Source organism: Thamnophis sirtalis, unplaced genomic scaffold, assembly GCF_051295495.1.
Source record: "Thamnophis sirtalis isolate CommonGarterSnake01/CBP01778 unplaced genomic scaffold, rThaSir2_p1.2 scaffold_6, whole genome shotgun sequence".
NCBI classification, from domain to species: Eukaryota; Metazoa; Chordata; class Lepidosauria; order Squamata; family Natricidae; genus Thamnophis; species Thamnophis sirtalis.
The window spans coordinates 24,413,220-24,435,349 of NW_028261386.1; the positions used below are offsets into that span (position 1 = coordinate 24,413,220).

At 40.9% G+C, this 22,130-nt stretch overlaps 1 protein-coding gene across 1 annotated transcript in view; it reads left to right on the forward strand.

Annotated features, from left to right (window-relative positions):
- The first annotated feature begins 523 nt into the window (after positions 1 to 523).
- Positions 524 to 22,130, forward strand: part of EPHX2 (epoxide hydrolase 2) — an 80,750-nt gene continuing 59,143 nt past the window's right edge. Inside the window, exons 1-6 of the mRNA XM_087717433.1 lie at positions 524 to 681; positions 10,150 to 10,234; positions 12,218 to 12,377; positions 13,197 to 13,387; positions 14,264 to 14,386; positions 20,693 to 20,767. Of these exons, the coding sequence (XP_087573559.1) occupies positions 575 to 681; positions 10,150 to 10,234; positions 12,218 to 12,377; positions 13,197 to 13,387; positions 14,264 to 14,386; positions 20,693 to 20,767 (741 nt within the window). The 5' untranslated portion in view covers positions 524 to 574. The remainder of the gene's footprint in view (positions 682 to 10,149; positions 10,235 to 12,217; positions 12,378 to 13,196; positions 13,388 to 14,263; positions 14,387 to 20,692; positions 20,768 to 22,130) is intronic.

A 22,130-nucleotide genomic window follows, 5' to 3' on the forward strand; every position in this document is an offset into this window, starting at 1 on the left:
ACTGCCTAAGGAAAAAAGTTAGGTAACCATCTGTTGAAACCCTTTGCTGTAATGTGGACATTTGCCACTGAGCAGAAGATTCATGGCCAACCAATCAATCAATGATAACTTATGGAATTTCCAACCCAGAGACAAAGCACCACTGATGGGTAGCTGTCTCGATAAGCACCAACTTTTTGTTTCACGCGTTGCTTATAGGCATCCACTTCATCCGGAGTAGGAAATAGCTGGGATTCCTATACTCAAAATCGCCAATTCACCCAGATTTTGGTGAAGTTCACACCGAACTTGGCAGTGTCTAACATGAGGTCGCCCCACGCCGCCGCCCATAGACCGGTTTTGAATTGCAGGTAGGCGCTAGGACCCAGAATATTTTCAATATCAGAACTATCGTCTCTGATTTGAAAGAGATCGCTGCGATTCTTAGGGGGCGTGGTCCAATAAGTTCCCACACAGCGCGGAGGTGTGGCTTGCCGGAGGGCGTGGCTTGTGTTATCCTTTTTTTTCTTCTTAAGCGAGAGTTACAGTACTTGTAACCTGCTTCAGAGCGTCTGGTCGGCGGCCTCGGAGAGCCATGGCGGGGAAGCGGCCGCTAGTAGTCTTGTTCGACCTGGGCGGCGTCCTTTTGGGTAGCACTCAGATGGTTTTCCGAAATCTGGAGAAGACAATGGGCTTGCCTGGGTGGGTAATCGAAGGGAGTAGAAGTGGTGATGTGGGTGGGCTGGATTTGCGTGCCCGTCCGATTCTCTTTCTGTGTCTTTACCTACGACGTCTTTAGCACTTTGTGTGCTGCGCCCGTCCGCAGTTATGGTGCAAAACTTAATTTTTGCAAGTTCAGTTGGCTTCATAAACATAAACGCCTGTGGCACTTTCTTTCACTGCGTATACGCACTGAGTTTTCCAACGTATTTATTCAAAAGTTCCAAGAGTTAGACACTGCCAAGTTCGGTGTGAACTTCACCAAAGTCTCTGGGTGAATTGACGATTTTGAGTTATAGGAATACAGATTTATAGAGCCTGGCATTTTGTCCATTGATCTGCAGCATTGAGAGAACCAATTGTGTGCAAGTTCTTCGGGATTTTGAGGAGTCTTAAAATAGGGGAGAGAAATTCCGATGCCGCCTTGCAGTTAGGATTATTATGCTCAATAATTGTAAGCAAAGGCGTTGTAGTAATTGATATTTTTATAGCATCAACTGATGTGTGTGATACATTATCCAGAACAGAGAAACAAATCCAGGTATCAGAGAACTTAACTGCTACTAGAAATTATGTATGGAAAATGAGAAGGAAACGGAAAAGTAAACCAGGAAATAATGCACAATGATTGTACTTGTGATTTGTTATGACAGACTGTTCTGTACTTTATTTAAGATTTATATGCTGCTTTTTATTGTAAGAAAATACCAAAGCAGTTTACAATTATAAAAGCAGTCGATTGAAAAGACATTGGAAGTTCCTGCTTTGGAATATAATTTTGACAAATAATTTTGATTTTGTGAACCCCTGAGAGGCTCTAGGGCAGTGTTTTTCAACCACTGTGCCGCGGCACACTAGTGTGCCATGACATAGTGTAAGGTGTGCCGTGGGAGAATTACTTTATATATAGTCAATATAGGCACAGAGTTAAATTTTTTTAACATTTTCTAATGGTGGTGTGCCTCGTGATTTTTTTCATGAAAAAAGTGTGCCTTTGCACAAAAAAGGTTGAAAAACACTGCTCTAGGGGGACCCTCAGAGTTCCTTGGACCATACGAAACATGGGTATATAGAGGATTCACTTTAAAATATCTGGTGCCAGTTCCAGAACTTTATAAGCTAGTTAATAATTACTATTTCTCCTGTATATTGATTCCCACAGCTTATTTTATTAGCATTGTGGTAAATCACTGGTTACTTAGGGTGTTGGCTTAATAACTTCTTTGATATGTAATGTACTATTTACTTTTCCCATGGATATTATGTATAACAGCTCAGTTTGGTAGAATAATATTATCCTTATAATAATGTATAGGAGACTGATATCTGTAGAATAGAATAGAATAGAATAGAATACTTTATTGGCCAAGTGTGATTAGACACACAAGAAACAAGGAATGCCTGGCTATGTGGCTCAGTGGCTAAGAAGCTGAGCTTGTAGATCAGAAAGGTCAGTAGTTCGGCGGTTTGAATCCCTAAGATAGGTCTCCTGGGTGAGCAAGAGGTTGGACTAGATGACCTCCAAGGTTCCTTCCAACTCTGTTATTGTTAACTGAATCTGTCTTTGGTGCATATGCTCTCGGTGTACATAAAGAAAAATAAAATCGAATACATTCATCAAGAATCATAAGATACAACATTTAGTGATAGTCATAGGTTACTAAGAGCCGAGGTGGCGCAGTGGTTAGGGTGCAGTACTGCAGGCCACTTCAGCTGACTGCTATCTGCAGTTCAGCGGTTCAAATCTCACCGGTTCAAGGTTGACTCAGCCTTCCATCCTTCCGAGGTGGGTGAAATGAGGACCCAGACTGTGGGGGCGATATGCTGACTCTGTAAACCGCTTAGAGAGGGCTGAAAGCCCTATGAAGCGGTATATAAGTCTAATTGCTATTGCTATTGCTATTGCTACTAATAAGTAATCAAATTATACTAGGATACAAATAAAACAATATACATTTTAAAGATGCAAGCAACATGTGTAAGGAAAATAATCCCTGTAGATTTGAACTGAATAGAATTTAGAGAAAAAAGTAACATGGATCTTTGAAGAATGCAGGTGGTTGGGATGCGCAGAAGGAACTAACAATGTATATTTTACATTTAATCCAAATCCAGATATGCGGACATATAAACGGCTGCCCATAGATTTTTTTTCAAAAATATGCTAAGATTCCTATTTCTCCAACTGCAAAGTATGATTAGCAAATGTTCTTCCAAACAGCCAGCAAGTCAGAAAGGTGTATACTAGGTCCAATTGTCTGAGGGGAGGGGCTGCTAACCGGGGCCAGTAAGATTTAGTTTTTAGGTTTTTTTTTAGTTTTATTGAACACTTATAGGCCGCCCTTTTCCCTGAGGGGACTCAGGGCGGCTTACAATAATGAGGGAGGGGAGTGCAAGACAAGACATAAAAGAAAATGTGAGTAAAAAATAATTAACAATAAAAGCACAACATTCACTCAGCAAAAAGATTTGTTAAGAAATAGTTGCATAAACAATGCAAAACACTTGCTGCCACTCCCATATAAAGCAAGCATCTTCCCATGGTTATAGTCATGGGAAGGTACTAGGAAGGAAGAGAAGAAGAATAGTAATACAGTCTTAGTAGGTAAAATGACAGTGTTGTGGGAATTAGTTGTTTAGCAGAGTGATGGCATTTGGGGAAAAACTGTACTTTGAAAATTGGGACTTGAAATTCAATGACCTGAGCCTAAGTTGGCCTACTAAGCAATAAGTTCTACCAGAACTAGGGTTTCTGTATGTAGAAGACTCTTTTTACCAAGAGGGTCTTTGAACAGCTTTCCTATCCTTCTGAAAAAGTAAAAATAAAGTAAATTGAAACTAGATGGTTGCAAGCTGCTTTAAAACCAAAATAAATAAATAAATCCATTCATAGTACAGGTGGAGGCAGGATTTCCCATTCAGAACAGACTTACTTTAATTGGCTTTATCTAAATTCCTTCCAAAGAAATATGGTCGTTTTAATAACCCAGTGTAGGCAAATCAAAGATATATTTTTCTAGCTTAACATAAAGCATGTGATCATAAGGATATTAAAGAAGTGTATGAACTTGTTCCACATTGAGAGTAGGATCTTCAGAGTAAATTAATAAGTCAGCCAAATAAATTATTAAAAAGTTATCTCAAAGAACATAAAAATATTCGTAAATCACATGAAGACCTAGGCAGTTTTTTACTAACCCATAATTCATTGCTGTAATGGGTATTCAAAGTTCCCATAATAAGAGTTGAAAGCAGTTATACATTAATGATCCTCTTTAATGCAAATTAGCAAGAGCCAATTGAAGGCGTTGAGAAGTAGTTTTCTTGGGAACAACCAAAAATAGCACAAAAAGTGTAAAGAAACACTTTATTTTATTTATTCATTCATTACATTTATTTATTTATATTTCATATTTCTTAACCACCCATCTCCCTCAGAATTTTTTATTTTTTTACTTTATTTACTCCCTATCTCACTTGATTTCCTCTTCTTGAGGAAAATAAATTATGAAAACTTCTGGAGGAATCAAAAGCTGTCTTCCTGTTTTATGATAGTTTTATTAGTTCCCAAAAAATATCACCAAAATTGTCAATTTTCTTTGTTTTTTGCCCATATTTGATAAGGAGCACAGGAAGCTACTCCATTTTGTATAACAAAAATTGGCATATACAGATAGTCCTTGACTTACAACAGACCATTTAGTGACTGTTCAAAGTTAAAATGGCACCGGAAAAAATGACTTATGACTTACCGTATTTTTCGGAGTATAAGATGTATCGGAGTATAAGACGCACCAAGGTTTTGAAGAGGCAAATTTTTAAAAAGTAGGTACGTAGATAGAGGGATAGAGAGGGAAAGAAAGAAATACAGTAGGTAGGGAGAGAGGGAGAGTAGTTAGGTAGATAAAGGGATAGAGAGAGAGAAATAGAGAGAGATTGTGTCGGTAGGTAGAGGGATAGAGAGAAAGAAAGAGAGAAATACAATAGATAGGGACAGTGTTATTTGGTAGGTAGGTAGGTAGGTAGGTAGGTAGGTAGAGGGATAGAGAGAGAGAAAGAGAATGAGAGAGAAATACAGTAGATAGGGAGAGAGAGTAGTGAGGTAGGTAGGTAGAGGGATAGAGAGAGAGAAATAGAGAGATAGGTAGGGAGAGAGAGTGTGTAGGTAGGAAGGTAAGTAGAGGGATGTATAGAGAGAAATAGAGATAGAGAAATACAGTAGATAGGTAGGTGTTTCTGCTGGCACAGCACTTGATCAACGTAATTCTCATCAATCAGTTAAAGAGCATTTGGAAAGGGAAAAAATGTTTTTGCACTCTCCAAAGCTCCTAAAAATGGCCCATTTTTTAAAAAAGGCATGAATAGCCTGGGGGGGGGGGCTGCCAGAGTGCTCCTGGCGGGGCAGGGGGGCAAAAACGAGCAAAAAAGGGCCCATTTTTCACGAAAACGGGCCCATTTTTTTTGTCAAAAAAAATTGCTTGCATAGCCTTATGGAGGCTTATGGAGTGCTGCTGGGGGCTCATTTCTGCCCTCCCCAGCCTGCAGAAGCTCTCTAAAAGTCTCCATAAGACTATGCACGGCCATCTTGGTTAAGGGGCGAGGCTTCGGGGAGGCAAAAAATGCTGTATTCAGATTTTCAGCCTCTTTTTTGATGAAAAAAGGTGCATCTTATGCTCTGAAAAATATGGTACTTATGACCATGGCAGTATCCCCATAGTTATGTGTTCAAAATTTAGCTGCCTGGCAATTGACTCATATTTATGATGGTTGCAATGTCCCGGGGTCATGTGATCATTTTTGTGACCTTCTGACAAGCAAAATCAATGGGGAAGCCAGTTTCACTTAACAACTGTGATACTAACTTCACCACTGCAATGATTCACTTAAGAACTGTGGCAATAAAGGTCGTAAAATGGGGCAAAACCTACTTAACAAATGTCTCACTTACGTTTTGTGCTTAATTGTGGTTGTAAGTCGAGGACTACCTGTACTAACTTTTGCCTCAGAAAAATAGCATGTCTGAAAAATAGTTAAGCTGGACTAGGCTAGATTAAACTAGTCCTCATACTTTCTGAAGGGATGAAGCAGTTTATAGAAATTATAAAGAATCTTCCACTGCAGGATCTTCCATTCCTTACATAATAAGTTTTAGGCATGGCTTATCAAAGATTACTCTGAGGTTTTGAGATTGAAAACGTATATACTGTATTGTATCTGGATGACTGATTAAAAGAAAAAAACAAAACAGGAATCTGGAGGGGCCAATGCAAACTCATAGGACAACAAGTAAGTAATCGACCATGGTATCCTTCTGCGACGACTGCGGGAGGTGGGAGTGGGAGGCACCGTATTACGGTGGTTCTCCTCCTACCTCTCGGACAGGTCGCAGTCGGTGTTGGTTGGGGGGCAGAGATCGTCCCCGAGGCCCCTAACTTATGGGGTGCTGCAGGGCTCGGTCTTATCCCCCCTACTATTTAACATATACATGAAACCGCTGGGCGAGATCATTCGGAGGCACAGGATAAAATACCATCAATACGCGGACGACACGCAGTTGTATCTGTCCGCCCCGTGCCAACTCAATGAAGCGGTGGACGTGATGAGCCAGGGTCTTGAGGCCATTAAGAACTGGATGAGAGCTAACAAACTGGTACTCACCCCGGACAAGACCGAGTGGCTGTTGTGTTTCCCTCCCAATAATTTGGCCAGTGTTCCATCGCTCAGGCTGGGGGGTCAAATTCTATACCCCTCAGATAGGGTTCGCAACTTGGGGAGTCCTCCTGGACCCACAGCTGACTTTTGACCATCATCTGTCGGCTGTGACCAGGGGGGCATTTGCCCAGGTTTGCCTGGTGCGCCAGTTGCGACCCTACCTGAATCGGGAGGCCCTCACAACAGTCACTCGAGCCCTTGTGATCTCTAGGCTGGAATACTGCAATGTGCTCTACATGGGGCTGCCCTTGAAGAGCATCCTGCGACTTCAGCTAGTCCAGAATGCGGCCACGTGAGTGATAGTGGGCGCACCTCGGTTCGCCCACATAACACCTATCCTCCGCGAGCTGCGCTGGCTACCTGTTGATCTCCGGGTGCGCTTCAAGGTGCTACTCACCATCCATAAAGCCCTCCATGGTAGTGGGTCTGAGTACTTGAGAGACCGCCTTCTGCCGATTACCTCCCTTCGACCCATCAGATCGCACAGATTGGGCCTCCTCCGAGTTCCATCCGCCAGTCAGTGCCGACTGGCGACTACGCGGAGGAGAGCCTTCTCAGTAGCAGCTCCGACCCTTTGGAACAATCTCCCCGTAGAGATTCGCACCCTCACCACCGTCCAGACCTTCCGCGCAGCCCTTAAGATCTGGCTATCCCGTCAGGCCTGGGGATAAGATTTTCATCCGCCCCACCCGAATGTTGAATGAATGTTGTGTTTTATTGTTTTATTTTATTCACATATTATTTCATGTTTTGTCTTGCACTCCTTTCCCACGAATTGTAAGCCGCCCTGAGTCCCTTCAGGGAAAAGGGCGGCCTATAAATGACAATAAAATCTAAATCTAAATCAAAAGTAAGGCTAAATGTGTAGACACATTTTTAAATTACAATAGTCCTCGAGTTACAACCACAGTTGAGTCCAAAATTTATGTTGCTAAGTGAAACATTTGTCTTTTTTCTTTTCTTTCTTTTTTCTTGTTTTTCTTTCCTTTAATATATTACTTTTATTTTTAATCCATACGAACATAAGATACTTTAGATAGAAGGCAGTGCCAGGTGTGGGCCCTGGGAAGTCGGGAGGATTAGGGATGGGGATTTATGGGGGGTGGGTGGGTGTTAACATAGTCTCAATAAGAACAAGAATGCACTTATATACGGTTGGTTTTTGTTTTTTGTTTTTTTCTCTTTTCTTTCTTTATATTTTTTTTTCCTTGGTTTATTTTACTTTTTATCAGATTATAATAAACAACACTTGAATAAAGGAATACACCAAGGAGGGAGGTAGAGGGAAAGAAGAGGGAGGAGTAAGGAAGGAGTAAGGGGAATGTAAGGAGGGTGTGTTGGGAGTAAGGGGAGAAGGAAGGTTTGAGGGGAAAGGGAAGTAGGAGGGGAGTGTTAGAGGGAGGAAAGGAAAGTTGGAGGGGGTAGATGGGGTGTATGGAGGATGGAAGTGCCAGGTGGGGTTGTGAATGATGAGTTGTGTTTTCTTTTTTATTTTGTTTTATTTATTTATTTTTTTCTTATAGCAAATACCCTGTATATAAGTGATTGTAAAATGGAATGTGAAAATGAATAAAATATATTTTAAAAAAAAGAAAAGAAAGAAAATATGGAACTAGAGGAACAGCTAGAGGAACAGAAAAAAGTTGGAACTACTGAACAGTGCAGTAATGAGTTCTAACTACCTTTTTCTTATGTAAAGGATTTGCAACTTAATGTGGCAATTCTACATTCAGAATGAACAAAATAGGTATCTGTGAAACACTTGGAACTCTGTCTTTTCCCTTCAAAACCACAGTTTTTGAAAAAAAAAGCAACCTCTTTTTAAAATCTTGGCAAGAATGCAGGATTTATACAGGTAGTCCTCAATTTACAACCATTTGTTTAGCAACTCTTCAAATTGAATAGAATAGAGCTCGGAGGGAACTTGTAAGTCTTCTAGTCCAGTCCTCTGTTCAAGCAGGAGAACCTATACTATTTCAGATAAGTGGCTGTCCAGTCTCTTCTTAAAAACCTCCAGTGATGGAGCGCCAATGTCACTTAAAGTTAGAGCGTCACTGAGAAAAGTGACTTATGACCAGTCCTCACACTTACAACCACCACAATATCCCCATAGTGATATGATCAGAATTTGGGCCCTTGGCAACAGGCATGCATTTATGAAAGTTGCAACGATCTAGGGTTGTACATGATCACCATTTGCAACCTTTTCAACCGGCTTCCGACAGTCAAAATTAATGGGGGAAGCTGGATTTGCTTAACAACTGCAGTGATTTCCTTAAAAATCTTGGCAAAAAGGTCCTAAAATCAGGTGCTACTTACTTAACAATCACTTCGCCTAGCAATGGAGATTTTGATTGTGGTTGGAAATCAAAGACTATCTATATATCGGTATGTGGAATTCACCATCATTTATCCATATTTTGTCTGCAAGGGCTTTTGTCAGGTTCATTCCACATACAATGGTACCTTGGTACTCAGCATTAACTGATTCTGGGAGGCTCAATGTCTACCAAAAATGATAAGTTCCAAACAATTTTTTTCCATAAGGAGTAATGTAGTGAGTCACGAGGCAGCCAACACCAACAGGTTTTAGCTTGTGTGTTGAGTACCAAAACATGATGAGTACCGGGACAAAATTTTCACATCAGAATGCATTGAGTACCAAATTCCATAAGTTTCAAAGCAGTTGAATACCAAGGTACCACTCTACTTATGTTCAAATGTGTTGATTCTAATTATTTTTAGACATGCCTCCTTTTTTGCTGCAGTTGTGTTTTGTTTCAGGTTAAAGTATATTTACGTTTTGTCTGTTTCAGGTTTTGCAAACACTGCATTGGACCTTTACGATTGAGATAGCTCTGTGATCAGATTGTTTAAACTAATCATCATAAAATTGTACATTTATGTATTTCGAAGGGCAGCATTTTAGGAAAGATGAAGCATATCAAATGATGCAATATCCTTCCAATCCCAGAATAAAATAACTTCCTTTTATAGTTCAGCTTTTTTTAGAAGTGTGTTGCAATTAGATGTGGTGATCTGTGGTGAACTGATTGACAGTTCTTTAACAGAAAGCTAAGCTACCGTGTTTTTCGGAGCATAAGACGCACATTTTTCCCTCTAAAAAGAGGCTGAAAATCTGGGTGCGTCTTATAGACCGAATGCAGCATTTTTTTTGCTTCCTGAAGCCCTGCCCCTTCATCAAAATGGCCATGCATAGCCTATGGAGGTTTTCAGACAGCTCCTGGGGGCTGAAATGAGCAAACAATGGGCAGTCCCCCACCCCCAGCCTCCAGCAGCACTCTATAAGCCTCCATAAGGCTATGCATGCAATTTTTTTGACAAAAAATGGCCCGTTTTTTGCTCATTTCTGCCCTCCCCAGCCCCCAGGAACACTCTGAAAGCCTCCTACAGGCTCTGCATGGGTATTTTGGTGAAGGTGGTGTGGTTTTGGGAGGCAAAAAAATGCCGTATTCAGGGTATAAGAGGCACCCAGATTTTCAGCTTCTTTTTTGGGGGAAAAAGGTGTGTCTTATACTCTGAAAAATACGGTATTCGTTTTTTTCTCAGATTTGCCTTGCATTCTACCAATATCCCTGCAGCAAGATCTGATTAACTATAGTTTGATATTTAGATGCACAGTATTCCACCATTCGTGTGATAACAAGCCAAACTGCTGTATCCGTTGAAAAGAACTGTTATTCTCTAATTTGTGTGAACGTGTTTTTCAACTTCCAGAGATTTCTTTCAAAAAGTTGTTCAACATGGTGGCTCTGATGGACCTTTCTCCAAAGGGATGACTGGACAGATTGGATTAACTCAGGTAAGAATTAGTTGCTTTTGGAAGAGAACATAGTTCTGGGAAGAACAAATTGTATAAACACCAATGCTCCATTTCTGGCATCTCCTTTTATGCAAAGGGTTTCTGGGTACCAGGAGCAGAAAGGAGGAGCAGAATTTCATGGAGCAGAAAGGGATGGATGAGCCTGACTCACATTATTCAGGATGCCACAAAAACTATTTAATAGCAATAATACTTAGGCTTATGTACCACTTCACAGTGCTCTCTAAGCAATTTACAGAGTCAGCATATTTCCTCCCGACAATCTGGGCCCTCATTGGGTCCTCATACCAACCTTGGAAGGATAGAAGGCTGAGTCAACCTAGTGTTGTGGCCTGCTAGCAGCCAGCAGAGCTGGCAGCAGATTCGGACAGTGAGGAGTTTGGGGAGGAACATGGGCCAGTCCTGGAGTCTGGGGAAGGCTCTGATGAGGGCTCTGTGTCAGAGGCAGAGATAGGGCCAGGGACATATGCTAGTTATCAGCTGTTGTCAGAGGCAGACAGCAGTGAGGCAGACAAACAGCTGGAGCCTGTTCCCAGTCTGCGCATGCGCAGAATTGCCAGATGAAGGAGACAGCTAAAGAACAGGGGTTGACTTGGGAGTAAGGCCACGGGTGGACAATGAATGGCCCCTCGAGGAGTGAAAGGGAAGTGGAGTTTGTAGGAGACAGTTAGTTCGCTTAATTGGTTCATGACTCTCCGAGAATCCTTGCCAAGTTTTGCAGATATCGGCCTGGCAGCTCTCCAAGCCAGATAAGGTCTGTGACTGTAAATCCTCCCTTGAAAGACTTTGCTGGATGTGAATGAGAAGAATTCACAGTCAATTAATAAAAGGTTTTTTTCCTGGGACCAGGAGTTTGCTTCAGGCTCTTGGGAAATCTTGGTCAGAACACCTTGAGCCAGTCAGGATCGAACTCTTGGCTGTAGGCAGAGTCAGCCAGCAATACTGCATTCTAACCACTGTGTCACCATGGCTTATGGTGGAGAAATCTTCCCATACAGGCAACATAGCAAGTATTAAATGACGATTTCCATAGCCCTATGAGGCTTGGTTATCTGAGGGACCACTTGTCTTCTGTAATTTTGCCCAGCCAGTAGAAATGTAAAGGTTTGCCATATTCCTGGGCTCTTTGAACAACACAATCTATCTGAATCTGAAGCATGCCTTCTGTTTTGCAACTCCCGCCCCCTAAAATGTGGTTCCCTCTGAGATCCATGTGGTTCTCACCTTTGTGTCATTCCAGAAGCCTTTAAAAAAATCTGACAGTTCTCTCAAATCTTGGGCTAAGCATGCATGGTGGCCCTTGATAGTTCTGTTTTGTATATATTTTCTCTTGTTTGGGCAGATTCCCCTCTGGTTCATTTATTACATACTGCATTTTTTATTTTGTTCTCTGAAGCCAATATGGAATGAGATAGTGTCTAAATTGAAAAAAAAAAGTAAATAAAGTAAAGCCTTATTCAGATATTGGCTTACTTGACAAAAAGCTCACAAAAATATCACCCAGCAAAATTAGTTTCTTCATTGCAGGCAAAAATGTACACATAGAAATTCTATTAACTGAAATACATGTAAATCAAATACCTTATATTTATTGATGACCTGGCATTTAAATTCTAGGCTTTTCTCCCCTCCCCATGTTTCTGAGTTGGTAGATTATTGATGGCCTTGGGAGACATCTGATACATGTTGGTATAGTGCTCTCTCTACTGTGAGAACAGCTACTTTCTGTCTCACCAGTTTCATTTCTTAGAAATGTAATATTCAGGACCCATCATATGGGGATTTTTCAGAAAACCCAAACCAGGAACTCCTTTATAGCTTAGAAAGTGCACCCTCTTCTATTCCCAACATAGTCATCTTCCATGTTTAATATGCTTACAATGGATGTCCTTATCACTTTGTTCTGTCTCACTCTATTTGTGTTAAAATAAACATAGTTGTATTTTAACATCTCTGTTTTAGCTTATTGCTGACTTTGAAGATGATTGCAAGAAAGTTTCTTCTACTTCTAATATCCCCCTCCCTGAAAACTTCTCATTGAGCGATAGTTTTGTCGAAATGATGGCAAAAAGTGGCTTGAATATACCCTTCCTGAAGGCTGCTACGCTTCTCAAGAAAAATGGTAAAACTTCTGGGCAGGGGCATAATGCCTGCTATATTTATTTCACTTTATTTATCGTCAAATCAATTCAATTCTTTTTAAACTGGAAAATGCTCTATTTCTTTGAGAAGGAACTCTTAGAAGACACATTCCTTTTTGTGCATGAGAATGAAAAGGGAAGAGTCAAATGCCTTTTTCAAGAAGGTGCATGTCCTCTGTGCTTTTTATACTTGATTTAGCTTTAAAAATAATTACTGTATATACTCAAGGATAAGCCATTTTAGGTTGCAAAATACTACTTCAAAGTTTCGTTTTAGCTTATCCGTGGATGGGCTTATTTGCCAATATATGTATACGGTAATTTTTTTTTAAAATACCCATGTTGTTGTTAGTTGTGAAGTTGTGCCCGACCCATTGCAACCCCATGGACAATGTTCCTCCAGGCCTTCCTGTCCTCTGCCATCCTCTGGCGTCCATTTAAACTCACGCCTACTGCTTCAGTGACTTCATCCAGCCACCTCATTCTCTATTCTCCCGTTCTTCTTTTGCCCTCAATCTTTCCCAGCATTAGGTTCTTCTCCAGTGAGTCCTTTCTTCTCATTAGATGGCCAAAGTACTTTTGTATGGAAAACCCCATGGACAGTACCAAAAGGCAAAATACCCGCATATACTTACAGATAATCAGACCCTCAAATCTTTGGCCAAAATGCTATGAAAAATGTGCCATCTATTTATAAGCCAGTGGTGAAAATAAAAGTGTAAAGACATTTTAAGGGCTGTCATCTTAAAATAAATAAATACAGATAGTCCTCATTTATTCAATTTCCTGCCTCTTTTCAGGTTTCAGAATTGCTGTTCTGACAAACAACTGGATTGATGATACTCCTGGCAGGCATCAAACAGCATTTGCCTTATGTCTGTTGAGGAAATATTTTGACAAGGTGATTGAGTCCTGTCGGATTGGCCTGCAGAAACCAGATCCCAAGATTTACGAGTATGCATTACATGAGCTGAATGTAACACCTGAAGAGGTTAGTGACGTCTCAACATCTCCTCTAACAGATTTCCAGCTTTATCTGTCTGAATCACTCACTACATCAGCTTGTAGTGTGTAGTAGAGTTGATAATGTTCCAAGAGACACTGTCATGGTTTGGAGGTATTTTTATTGGGATTTAGTTCTCACTAGTTTAGATTTCAGAGGTGATTCAATGAAATCTTACTTTGATGCCTATTAAACACGATGGTACTTTGAGTATTAATGAGACCTTGGAGATCTATAATCAGATATTATTTCTCTCTTTAATATCTTTGAAAAGTAATTGTGAGGGAGGGGAATTTGACTAGCATTCCACGAAGGTGATAGGTATTTTCCCATCTCTTCTCTAATACACTCTGATTTGCTCTATTAAACATTTTATTAAGGGCAAATAATAATGTGCATAATATGTGCCTTAAATAAGTGAGATAATTATGGAATTAACATGCTTCCCCGTGCAGCAAATCTTAATTTTTTCCTATTCTCCCCTACCCCAAAGCTTAAAGCTTTCTATAAAGAAAAAACTCTGAAGAACTGTATTGCATAGTTTTTCTTTCTAAATCTTCTTTCCCCTTACTTTAACATTCTAGTCCTAATGGTTGAGGATATGTTTAAAATTGTGCACAGTGGCTATTGATCTTTTTAAAGATAGAGGGATTAATGAATAAGATCCTATATTTTGAGGGAGGGCAGTGCATTATTTTATATATTATTCTTTCCTGTTCTGTAAATTCATTTTGCATACTTAGTACATTTTGCAAAGTTCCACTTTTCTCATTGCAGCATGTAGATTGCCTGAATAAAGAATTTTTTTTTTCTGGAATATGGGCCCTCCACCTGGAGCAGATCTTGATTCATTCTTCACTTTAGGTTATTTATCTGGATGACATTGGTGCAAACTTAAAGCCTGCTCAGAAGATGGGGATGACAACAATCCTAGTGAAAGAAGCTGATTCTGCTTTGAAGCAGCTTCAGGATCTGACTGGGGTTCAGGTAAGTAGTCCTTATCTGGGCTTTGGTATTAGCAGTTTCTTTGATCTCATACAGGTCTTGTTTTTTCAAACTTTGCTACAAAGTTGTGGCAAATAAGCAAGTCAAGAGAACAAACTTTTAAAGCTTTCTTCAAAGCAAACAGGAACGCCTGGTATAATTTTTTTTCAGCACAAATTCCACAGGTTAGGAATCATTGAGCAACTGCAAAGCTCTTTGGATGCATTGTATTGATTTGGAAAATGAAGTAAATAATTGCCTTAATTTGGAAAATGAAGTGAATAATTAGAGTATCTCTAGAATTATCTTAAAACTGAACTCAGTTTTCTATTGTAAAGTAGTAGGAAGTCCTCTAGATAATTTAGACCCAAAGTATTTTTTAAAGTTTTTTTATTTGTGGTCTCATACATACATTTATAGGTATATGTTCTCATAGTTATTATTCTTATTATATTTTAACCCTTTTAAACATTCATTTTCCCATATAAAAAAATTAAGATATATAATTGAGATTGCTTTTTTTACCATCCCAATACACCTATTGAAAATATGAATAAAATAGTGTGGAAATACATATGGCAAGGGAAAAAGGGAATTAATATAAAAATGCTGCAAGATTCAAGAACCAGAGGTGGGTTTGGCTTACCAAACTGGGAATTATGTTACCAGGTGGCAGCATTAACTTGGATGAAAGAATGTATTTTATTCAAAAATACAAGGTTGACTTTGGAGGGACTTGGCTTACAGTTAGGCAGGCATGCATTTTTGTGGTATGGTAAAAATAAGGTACATGTTTACTTTCACAGACATTATGTAAGAAATGGATTGTTAACTGTATGGGAAAAAGTGAAAGAAAAACACTCTTTAGAAATACCAATGTGGCTTTCAACAATGGAAGCGTTGACACACCCGAATATTAGTAGTATGAGAAATATTATTAGATAACAAACATATTTTATCAGAAAGAGGAGAACTAAAACAAAACTAGAACTAGCAGAACAAGGGATTGATATACCATATTTTCTGGTGTATAAGGTGACTGGGTGTATAAGACGACCCCGTACTTTTCCTGTTAAAATATAGGGTTTGGGCTATACTCGCCGTATAAGATTACCCCTCTTCCGATGCACACCAAATAAAAATTAAAAAACATCAGATTTGATTTCAATATGGTAATTTTGAATTCAAGTGGTTATGACATGCAGGTATTTAGCAGGAAAACTGTCACTTATAAATATAAGACTGTTTATCATCAAACATGTAATATAAAACATTGCAAGTGGATTAAACTTTTCCTAATTCACTCTAAAGCTGAAAGGAAGGATAAGATGATAAACCCAGGGGGGTGCCATGCTGTTTGTTTTTTAAGCTGTCAACCAAACTGGAACTGATGATGATAGGGGGAAGATGAGAAACAATAGAGAGAGAGCTCATTCACCATGTCTTCCTTTCTCCCTCTTTTACCCTGCACTTCTCCAGGAGTAGTTTATTCATTATGTGGATTCAGCTGACAGTTCTCCCAAATGGAAAGAATCAGATGAGCAATAGCCAGGGAGTATTAATCCCAACCCCAATCCCCTTTGCAAATCTTTTTCCACACTAATCTCACTGTTTAAGATAAATGACTTAATAATGCAATAGCCCTGATCAACCACACTTTCCTTAAAATTAAATATTTTTGACACATAGGAACTGAATTTTCTTTTGGGTAGAATGGCCCTTCATATCATAGGCTGATGTCACAGAGTAAGAAAGAAAAACCCATATGTGATATGTAAGTCATTTAGTTTATTTGTTCTCCTGATACAATAATTTCTTTAAACTATCCAAACAAGAACCCCACTAGATAAGATCAAAAGATTATTTTGTTCAGAATCCTGTGGGCAAATATTTCTAAAACTCCATTAAAGAACAATTAGGATTCTTCCTACTGTCTTGTTTTCAGAGATATACTGTATGTGGATTTCACAATCAGATTTTTTAAAAAGTCCTAGAGTTAAAATGTCAGAGAAGTGCTATGCTTTACCATCTTAATAGCATTCCAGTTCTGGCCCACTACAAAAATCACACTATTCACTGCTCACCTGGAGCTGGGTTCTCCTAAATGTTATAATAGTGTATTAAGTTAAGCTCGAAAACACCGTATATAAATGACAATACCAAAAGGTCCATTTGCTAGGAGGCAACCGGTGACAGAATACTACTGTATGGCCAACTTGTAAAATATGGTGAAACTCATTTAACAACGCTGTTGCTTAGCAACCAAAATTTTGGGCTCAATTGTGATCATAAGTTCTCTTTTTCTTTCTTTCTTTGTTTCTTTCTTTCCTTCCTTCATTCATTCATTCCTTCTTTCCTTCCTTCTTTCTTGTGTCTCTCCCTCTTTCTTTTTCTTTCCTTCTTTCTCTTTCTCTCTCTCTCTCTCTCTCTCTCTCTCTTGCCCCCCCCCCCAACACACCTTCCAGTTGGCGAAAAATTCTGTTTTGCCAGCTTCCCAGAAGTTTGTTTTCTCTGCCACCCACAGCTCTCAGAGGAAGGAGGCAGGGAAGCAAGCCCTGGGCCTCATCTCTGCCTCCTGCCTCAAGAGCTGCCTTCGTGGACGGCCAGCCAGCCTCTCATGTCACTGCACCCTTCACTCGCCTTTCATCCGGAGGCTCTGCTGGTGGGGCACCTCCCATTTAACCTCCCGAGAGAAGCTTGGGAGAGATGTGTAAATGGACGCGAGCCTCCCGAGGAGGATGCTGGACACTGGGGGGGGGGGGGAGGGGTGGCGGTGATGCCCGCTGCTGCTGCTCCTGGTAATGCAGGCTTCTCGGAGAGCATTAAGTTGCAGGCGCACCGATTCCAGCAGCTGCGTTTTGCCTTGAAACTTGCTGTACCTGAGACGCCGCTGGGAGAATGTCCCCTTCTGGTTGCTGGGAGAGCAAATTTCAAGGCAAAACACAGCTGCTGGATATACCCAGCATATAAGACAACCCCCGACTTTTGAAATAATATTTTTGGGTTAAAATGTCATCTTATACGCCGGAAAATACGGTTGGTTGGTTCTCACAATTGCAAATACAATCAAGATATGAAAAAGATAAGAGAGAGTATGGTTTTAATCTGGGAAGCTCAGAGCTGGATAAGAAGATACTCATGGGAACAGAAGAAAAAAATGATTAAAATATTATACAACTATCTATTACGAATCAGATTGGAAGAAGAAAAGGTTAAGGAAATAATGATAGCATGGGAAAATAATTTTAGTTATACAATTGAGTTAGAAAAATGGCAACAACTATGGGAAAGGAATTAAAAATTAACTATGTCAACAGCGTATAAAGAAAACTTGTATAAAATGCTTTATAGATGGCACATGCCACCCGAAAGATTAGCAAAGATATTTAAAGATAAATCAGCGAAATGTTGGAAATGTCAACAACTTCCAGGTTTGCACATGTGGTGGACATGTGCAGAAGCAAGGAATTATTGGATTTAAATAAGAAGATGGTTAGAGAAAATGTTACACTGAAGTATAGAGTTAAGACCAGAGACATTTTTATTAGGTATCTTACCAGAGAAATATAACAAAGAAGATACATATTTGATTATACATGTAACAACAGCAGCGAGAATTGTATTTGCACAAAATTGGAAAAAAATTATGAAAAAAATAAAAGGATGCTTCCCTTAGGACTGTTGCAGGCAGTAGCTAGGGTTGAGTGCAGGCAGAGGGAAGAGAAGGAAAGAATCCAACTGGGCAATTTCTGGAATAGCTGCTGCCTTTCTACTTCCATCTCTTTTGGGGCTCATTCTCATGGGGTAACTATACGTGTGGCTAAGAACTACTATAATTTTTCCTGACTGATAGTTGGTTCTGTATAGCTCATAAGCTTACATGCCTCTTTTGCCAGTACTGTACAGTTAGTGTTAACTGTAGCCATCTTGACATGATAGCAGTGTTCCAATATTTGAGGGGCTGCCACAGAGAGGAAGGGGTCAAGCTATTGGAAACTGATCAAGGAGAGATTCAACCTGGAAAGAAGGAGGCATTTTCGGACAGTGAGAAGCTTTCAAGAAGAGGCTGGATTGCCATCTGTCCAAAATGGTGTAGGGTCTGTTGGGCGAGGGGTTGGATTAGATAATCTACAAGATCCCCTCCAACCAGGGGTGGGATTCAACTGGTTCGGAATTTTACATCTGGTTCGCTGAACAGGTAGTTGCAAGGACTGCCTGACTCCGCCCCTCCCAGGAGTCTCCACGTGGCCCATTTTGGATGCCAGGTAAGTGCAGGGCCCGCGCAGAGGCTAAAAAATGAGCCTTCTGGAAATCTGGAAACAAACTCATTTCTGGCCTTTTCGCCCTCCTGGAGGCTCAAGGAAAGCCTCTGGAGCCTGGGAAGGGCAAAGAACGGGCCTTCCAGAAGTCCAGAAATGGGCCCGTTTCCAGCATCTGGAATGGCCTCCTTCCGGAGACCGAGGGAGGCCATTTTCACCCTCCCAGTGGCTTAAGGAATCCTCCGGAGCCTGAGGAAGGCAAAAGAGCCCCCCCCCCATGGTGCAGGAGCAGGGGTGGGTTTCTCGCCCCGTTCCAACTGGTTCGGTTGGAACGAGGCCGGCGGCGTCCTCGCACACACGTGCGGCACGCGCGTACACGCGCGTGGCACACGCATGCGTACTAGCGTCTGTGCGATGCTCCAGCTGCTCCTGGAGGATCGCGCAGGCGCTGTATGCGTCCTGCGCATGCGTGGAAGCGCAGAATTCGTCAAAACCGGGTAAGGAGCGCGGGCGCGGGTGGGCCCTTCGCCGTTCCCGGAAGTTACTTACTTCCGGGTTCGGCGACCAACCGGTTCGCAGGGACCGCCGCGAACCGGTTGAAACCCACCCCTGTGCAGGAGGCTAAAAATTTTGAATCCCACTCCCCCCTCCAACTCTATTATTCTGCAAGATGAACATGACAACAATAGCTGAACCCGGGAGGAGATTAGTGGCAAGGCATTATGGTGATGGAAATGACACAGCTGCCCAGGACTGGCTGATTTCCACATTCCTGGGTATACAATATTAACCTTGTAAACCTGACTCAGTGGTTGGCCGTTTAAAGCCCAGCAGGATCTGGTTACTTTGTGCTGCAATGGACACATTTTTTTCTGTAATACTTTTGTTAGGTCTACCCAAAAGTACTTCATCCAACTCACGTAGCAGCTGATTCCTTGAAAGTGGATCTGCTTCTTTCCCTTTAAAAAAAACAAAACATAGGGATCTGCATTTCTCTGTGGACCCAGGTTTCTTCCTACCTTTGCAGTGAGCAAATTATTGGATTTGTGTTGCATTAAAATTTTGAAATATTTAGAAGAGCATTTTCCCCTTAGCAAGATTGTTTTTAAAAGCAGGCCATTTAAATGTGGGCTTTTAAATCATTTTTTAGCTGGATTTCATTATCTTCCAGGAATGGAATTTTTATGAGAAATTGAGCAGAATGAATTTCAGCTTTTTACTTCCTTTTTACTTTTTTAATTGGGTTTTCAGTCCTTTTTGTTATATCATAGATATTTGGAAAATACTATTATATTATTTTAGCAGAAGGTTCTTGAATACTTGCGTCAATTAAAACTTCTCTGTTATCTATAATTACAAGAGGAGCAAGCCTGAATATTTGTACATTTCCCTCCACATCTGTCCATTCCTCCATCCATCTTCAACTTTGATTTGTTGCTGGAATAGATTGATTTTCTCAGTGCATTCAAGAGTCCTGTGTGAACCTAGTTAGTATGGTTATTTTATGTTTGTGCAATTGACTTAATTCAGCTGTTACTAGTAAGTAAGTGAAATCTTCAAGTTGAGGTGTTCATTTAATTTTCCTGGGAGCAGTATGGAAAACATGATCCTCTCTTTTCTTCTGGGTCCTTCTCTTGATGTGAAATTAAAAATGTTGCATTTTGTCCTCTTTCAATTTAGCTATTATGTGTCTTCTGAAATTATTGCCAGGTTTTATTCACGAAGTCTAACTATTGCTTTTTTTACAAGCATTACAATGATTAGTGGCATCAAAATCATTTTAATGATAGAGACAGGTTATGAATATTTAAAATAAAAAGATACTAGGTCTTCGTTCAGTAATTAGCATGCTCTCTTCATGTTGAAACCTTCCAAGTTCAATTCCTGACCTCTCCCGTCATGTTTTTTTTAAAGGAAAAACGTCAGGAATGGGGCAAAAAATCCTGTTATTAAACATCGTAGAGATCAGTTGCTAATCATAATAGATCCCCATCCTGAACAGACTGATTTGGTGCTTGAAATCTCATTCGTTTAATTATCTGTTCCACAGCTTCTTGACCAGGAAGACTATCTTCCTTCAGCATGTGAGCCCCAAGATGTGGCCCATGGATATGTAAAAATCAAGGTAATGATAGAAATGATATTTAAAATTGATGTTTTAATTGCTTTCAGTAGGGGTGTTCTAATGTAGGCTTCTCAAGAGCATGAAGCAAACTCCTTGTCCAGACAAAAACCCCTTTTATTAATTTACTGTGAATTCTGCTCATTCACATCCGGTAAAGCCTTACAAGGGAGGATTTATAGTCACAGACCTTATGTGACTTGGAGAGCTGCCAGGCCGATATCTGCAAAACTTGGCAAGGAGTCTCGGAGAGTCATGAACCAATTAAGCGAGCTAATTGTTTCCTGCAAACTCCACTCCCCTTTCACTCCTCTTTTATTTTCTCTGGGAGGGGCCATTCATCGCCTTACTCCTAAGTCGACCCTGTTTTTTAGCTGTTCCCTTCGTCTGGCAACTTTACGCATGCGCACACTGGAAACAGGCTCCAGCTGTTCATCTGCCTCACTAATCTCTGACTCTGAAGGCAGCTGATAACTGGCATACGGCCAGAGGTGGGTTTCTGCTGGTTCACCCTGTATCGGGCGAACCAGTAGTGGTGGCGGCGGGAGGCTCTGCCCACCCACCCATTGCATTAGCACGCATAAGCGAACCAATAGTAAAATAAATTGAAACCCACCACTGCATACAGAATGCAGCCGCGCGAGCGATATCGGGTGTACCTAGGTACACCCATGTTACACCTATCCTCCGTGAGCTGCACTGGCTTCCTATTGGTCTCTGAACGTGCCTCAAGGTGCTAGTTATTACTTTTAAAGCCCTACATGGCTTAGGACCTGGATATTTGAGAGACCGCCTCCTGTCACATATCTCCCAACGACCAATAAGATCTCACAGGTTGGGCCTTCTCCGAGTGCTGTCGACCGGACAATGCCGGCTGGTGGCTCCTTGGGGGAGGGCCTTCTCTGTAGCTGCTCCGGCCCTGTGGAACGATCTACCCGTAGAGATCCGGAACTTTCCCACTCTCCCGGCCTTCCGAAAAGCCACTAAAACCTGGCTGTTCCGGCAGGCCTGGGGTTGTTGAACATGGTCCAGCCCCACTTAAATGGAATGTATGGTGTGTGCTTCTTTTTAAATTGTATCTCGTTACTTTTTTAACTTTTATTTTTATCTTTCTGTAAGCCGCCCAGAGTCCTATGGGATTGGGCGGCATACAAATTTATTAAATTGCCAATTGCCAATACGGCCCTAGGCCCCTCTCTGCCTCTGACACAGAGCCCTCAACAGTGCCTTTCCCAGACTCCAGGACTGGCCCATATTCCTCCCCAACCTCCTCACAGCCTGAATCTGCTGCCAGCTCCACTAACAGGTCACAACAGGGAAAGCAATTCTGTTTATTGTGATTTGAGCATATAAAAATGAAAAATCA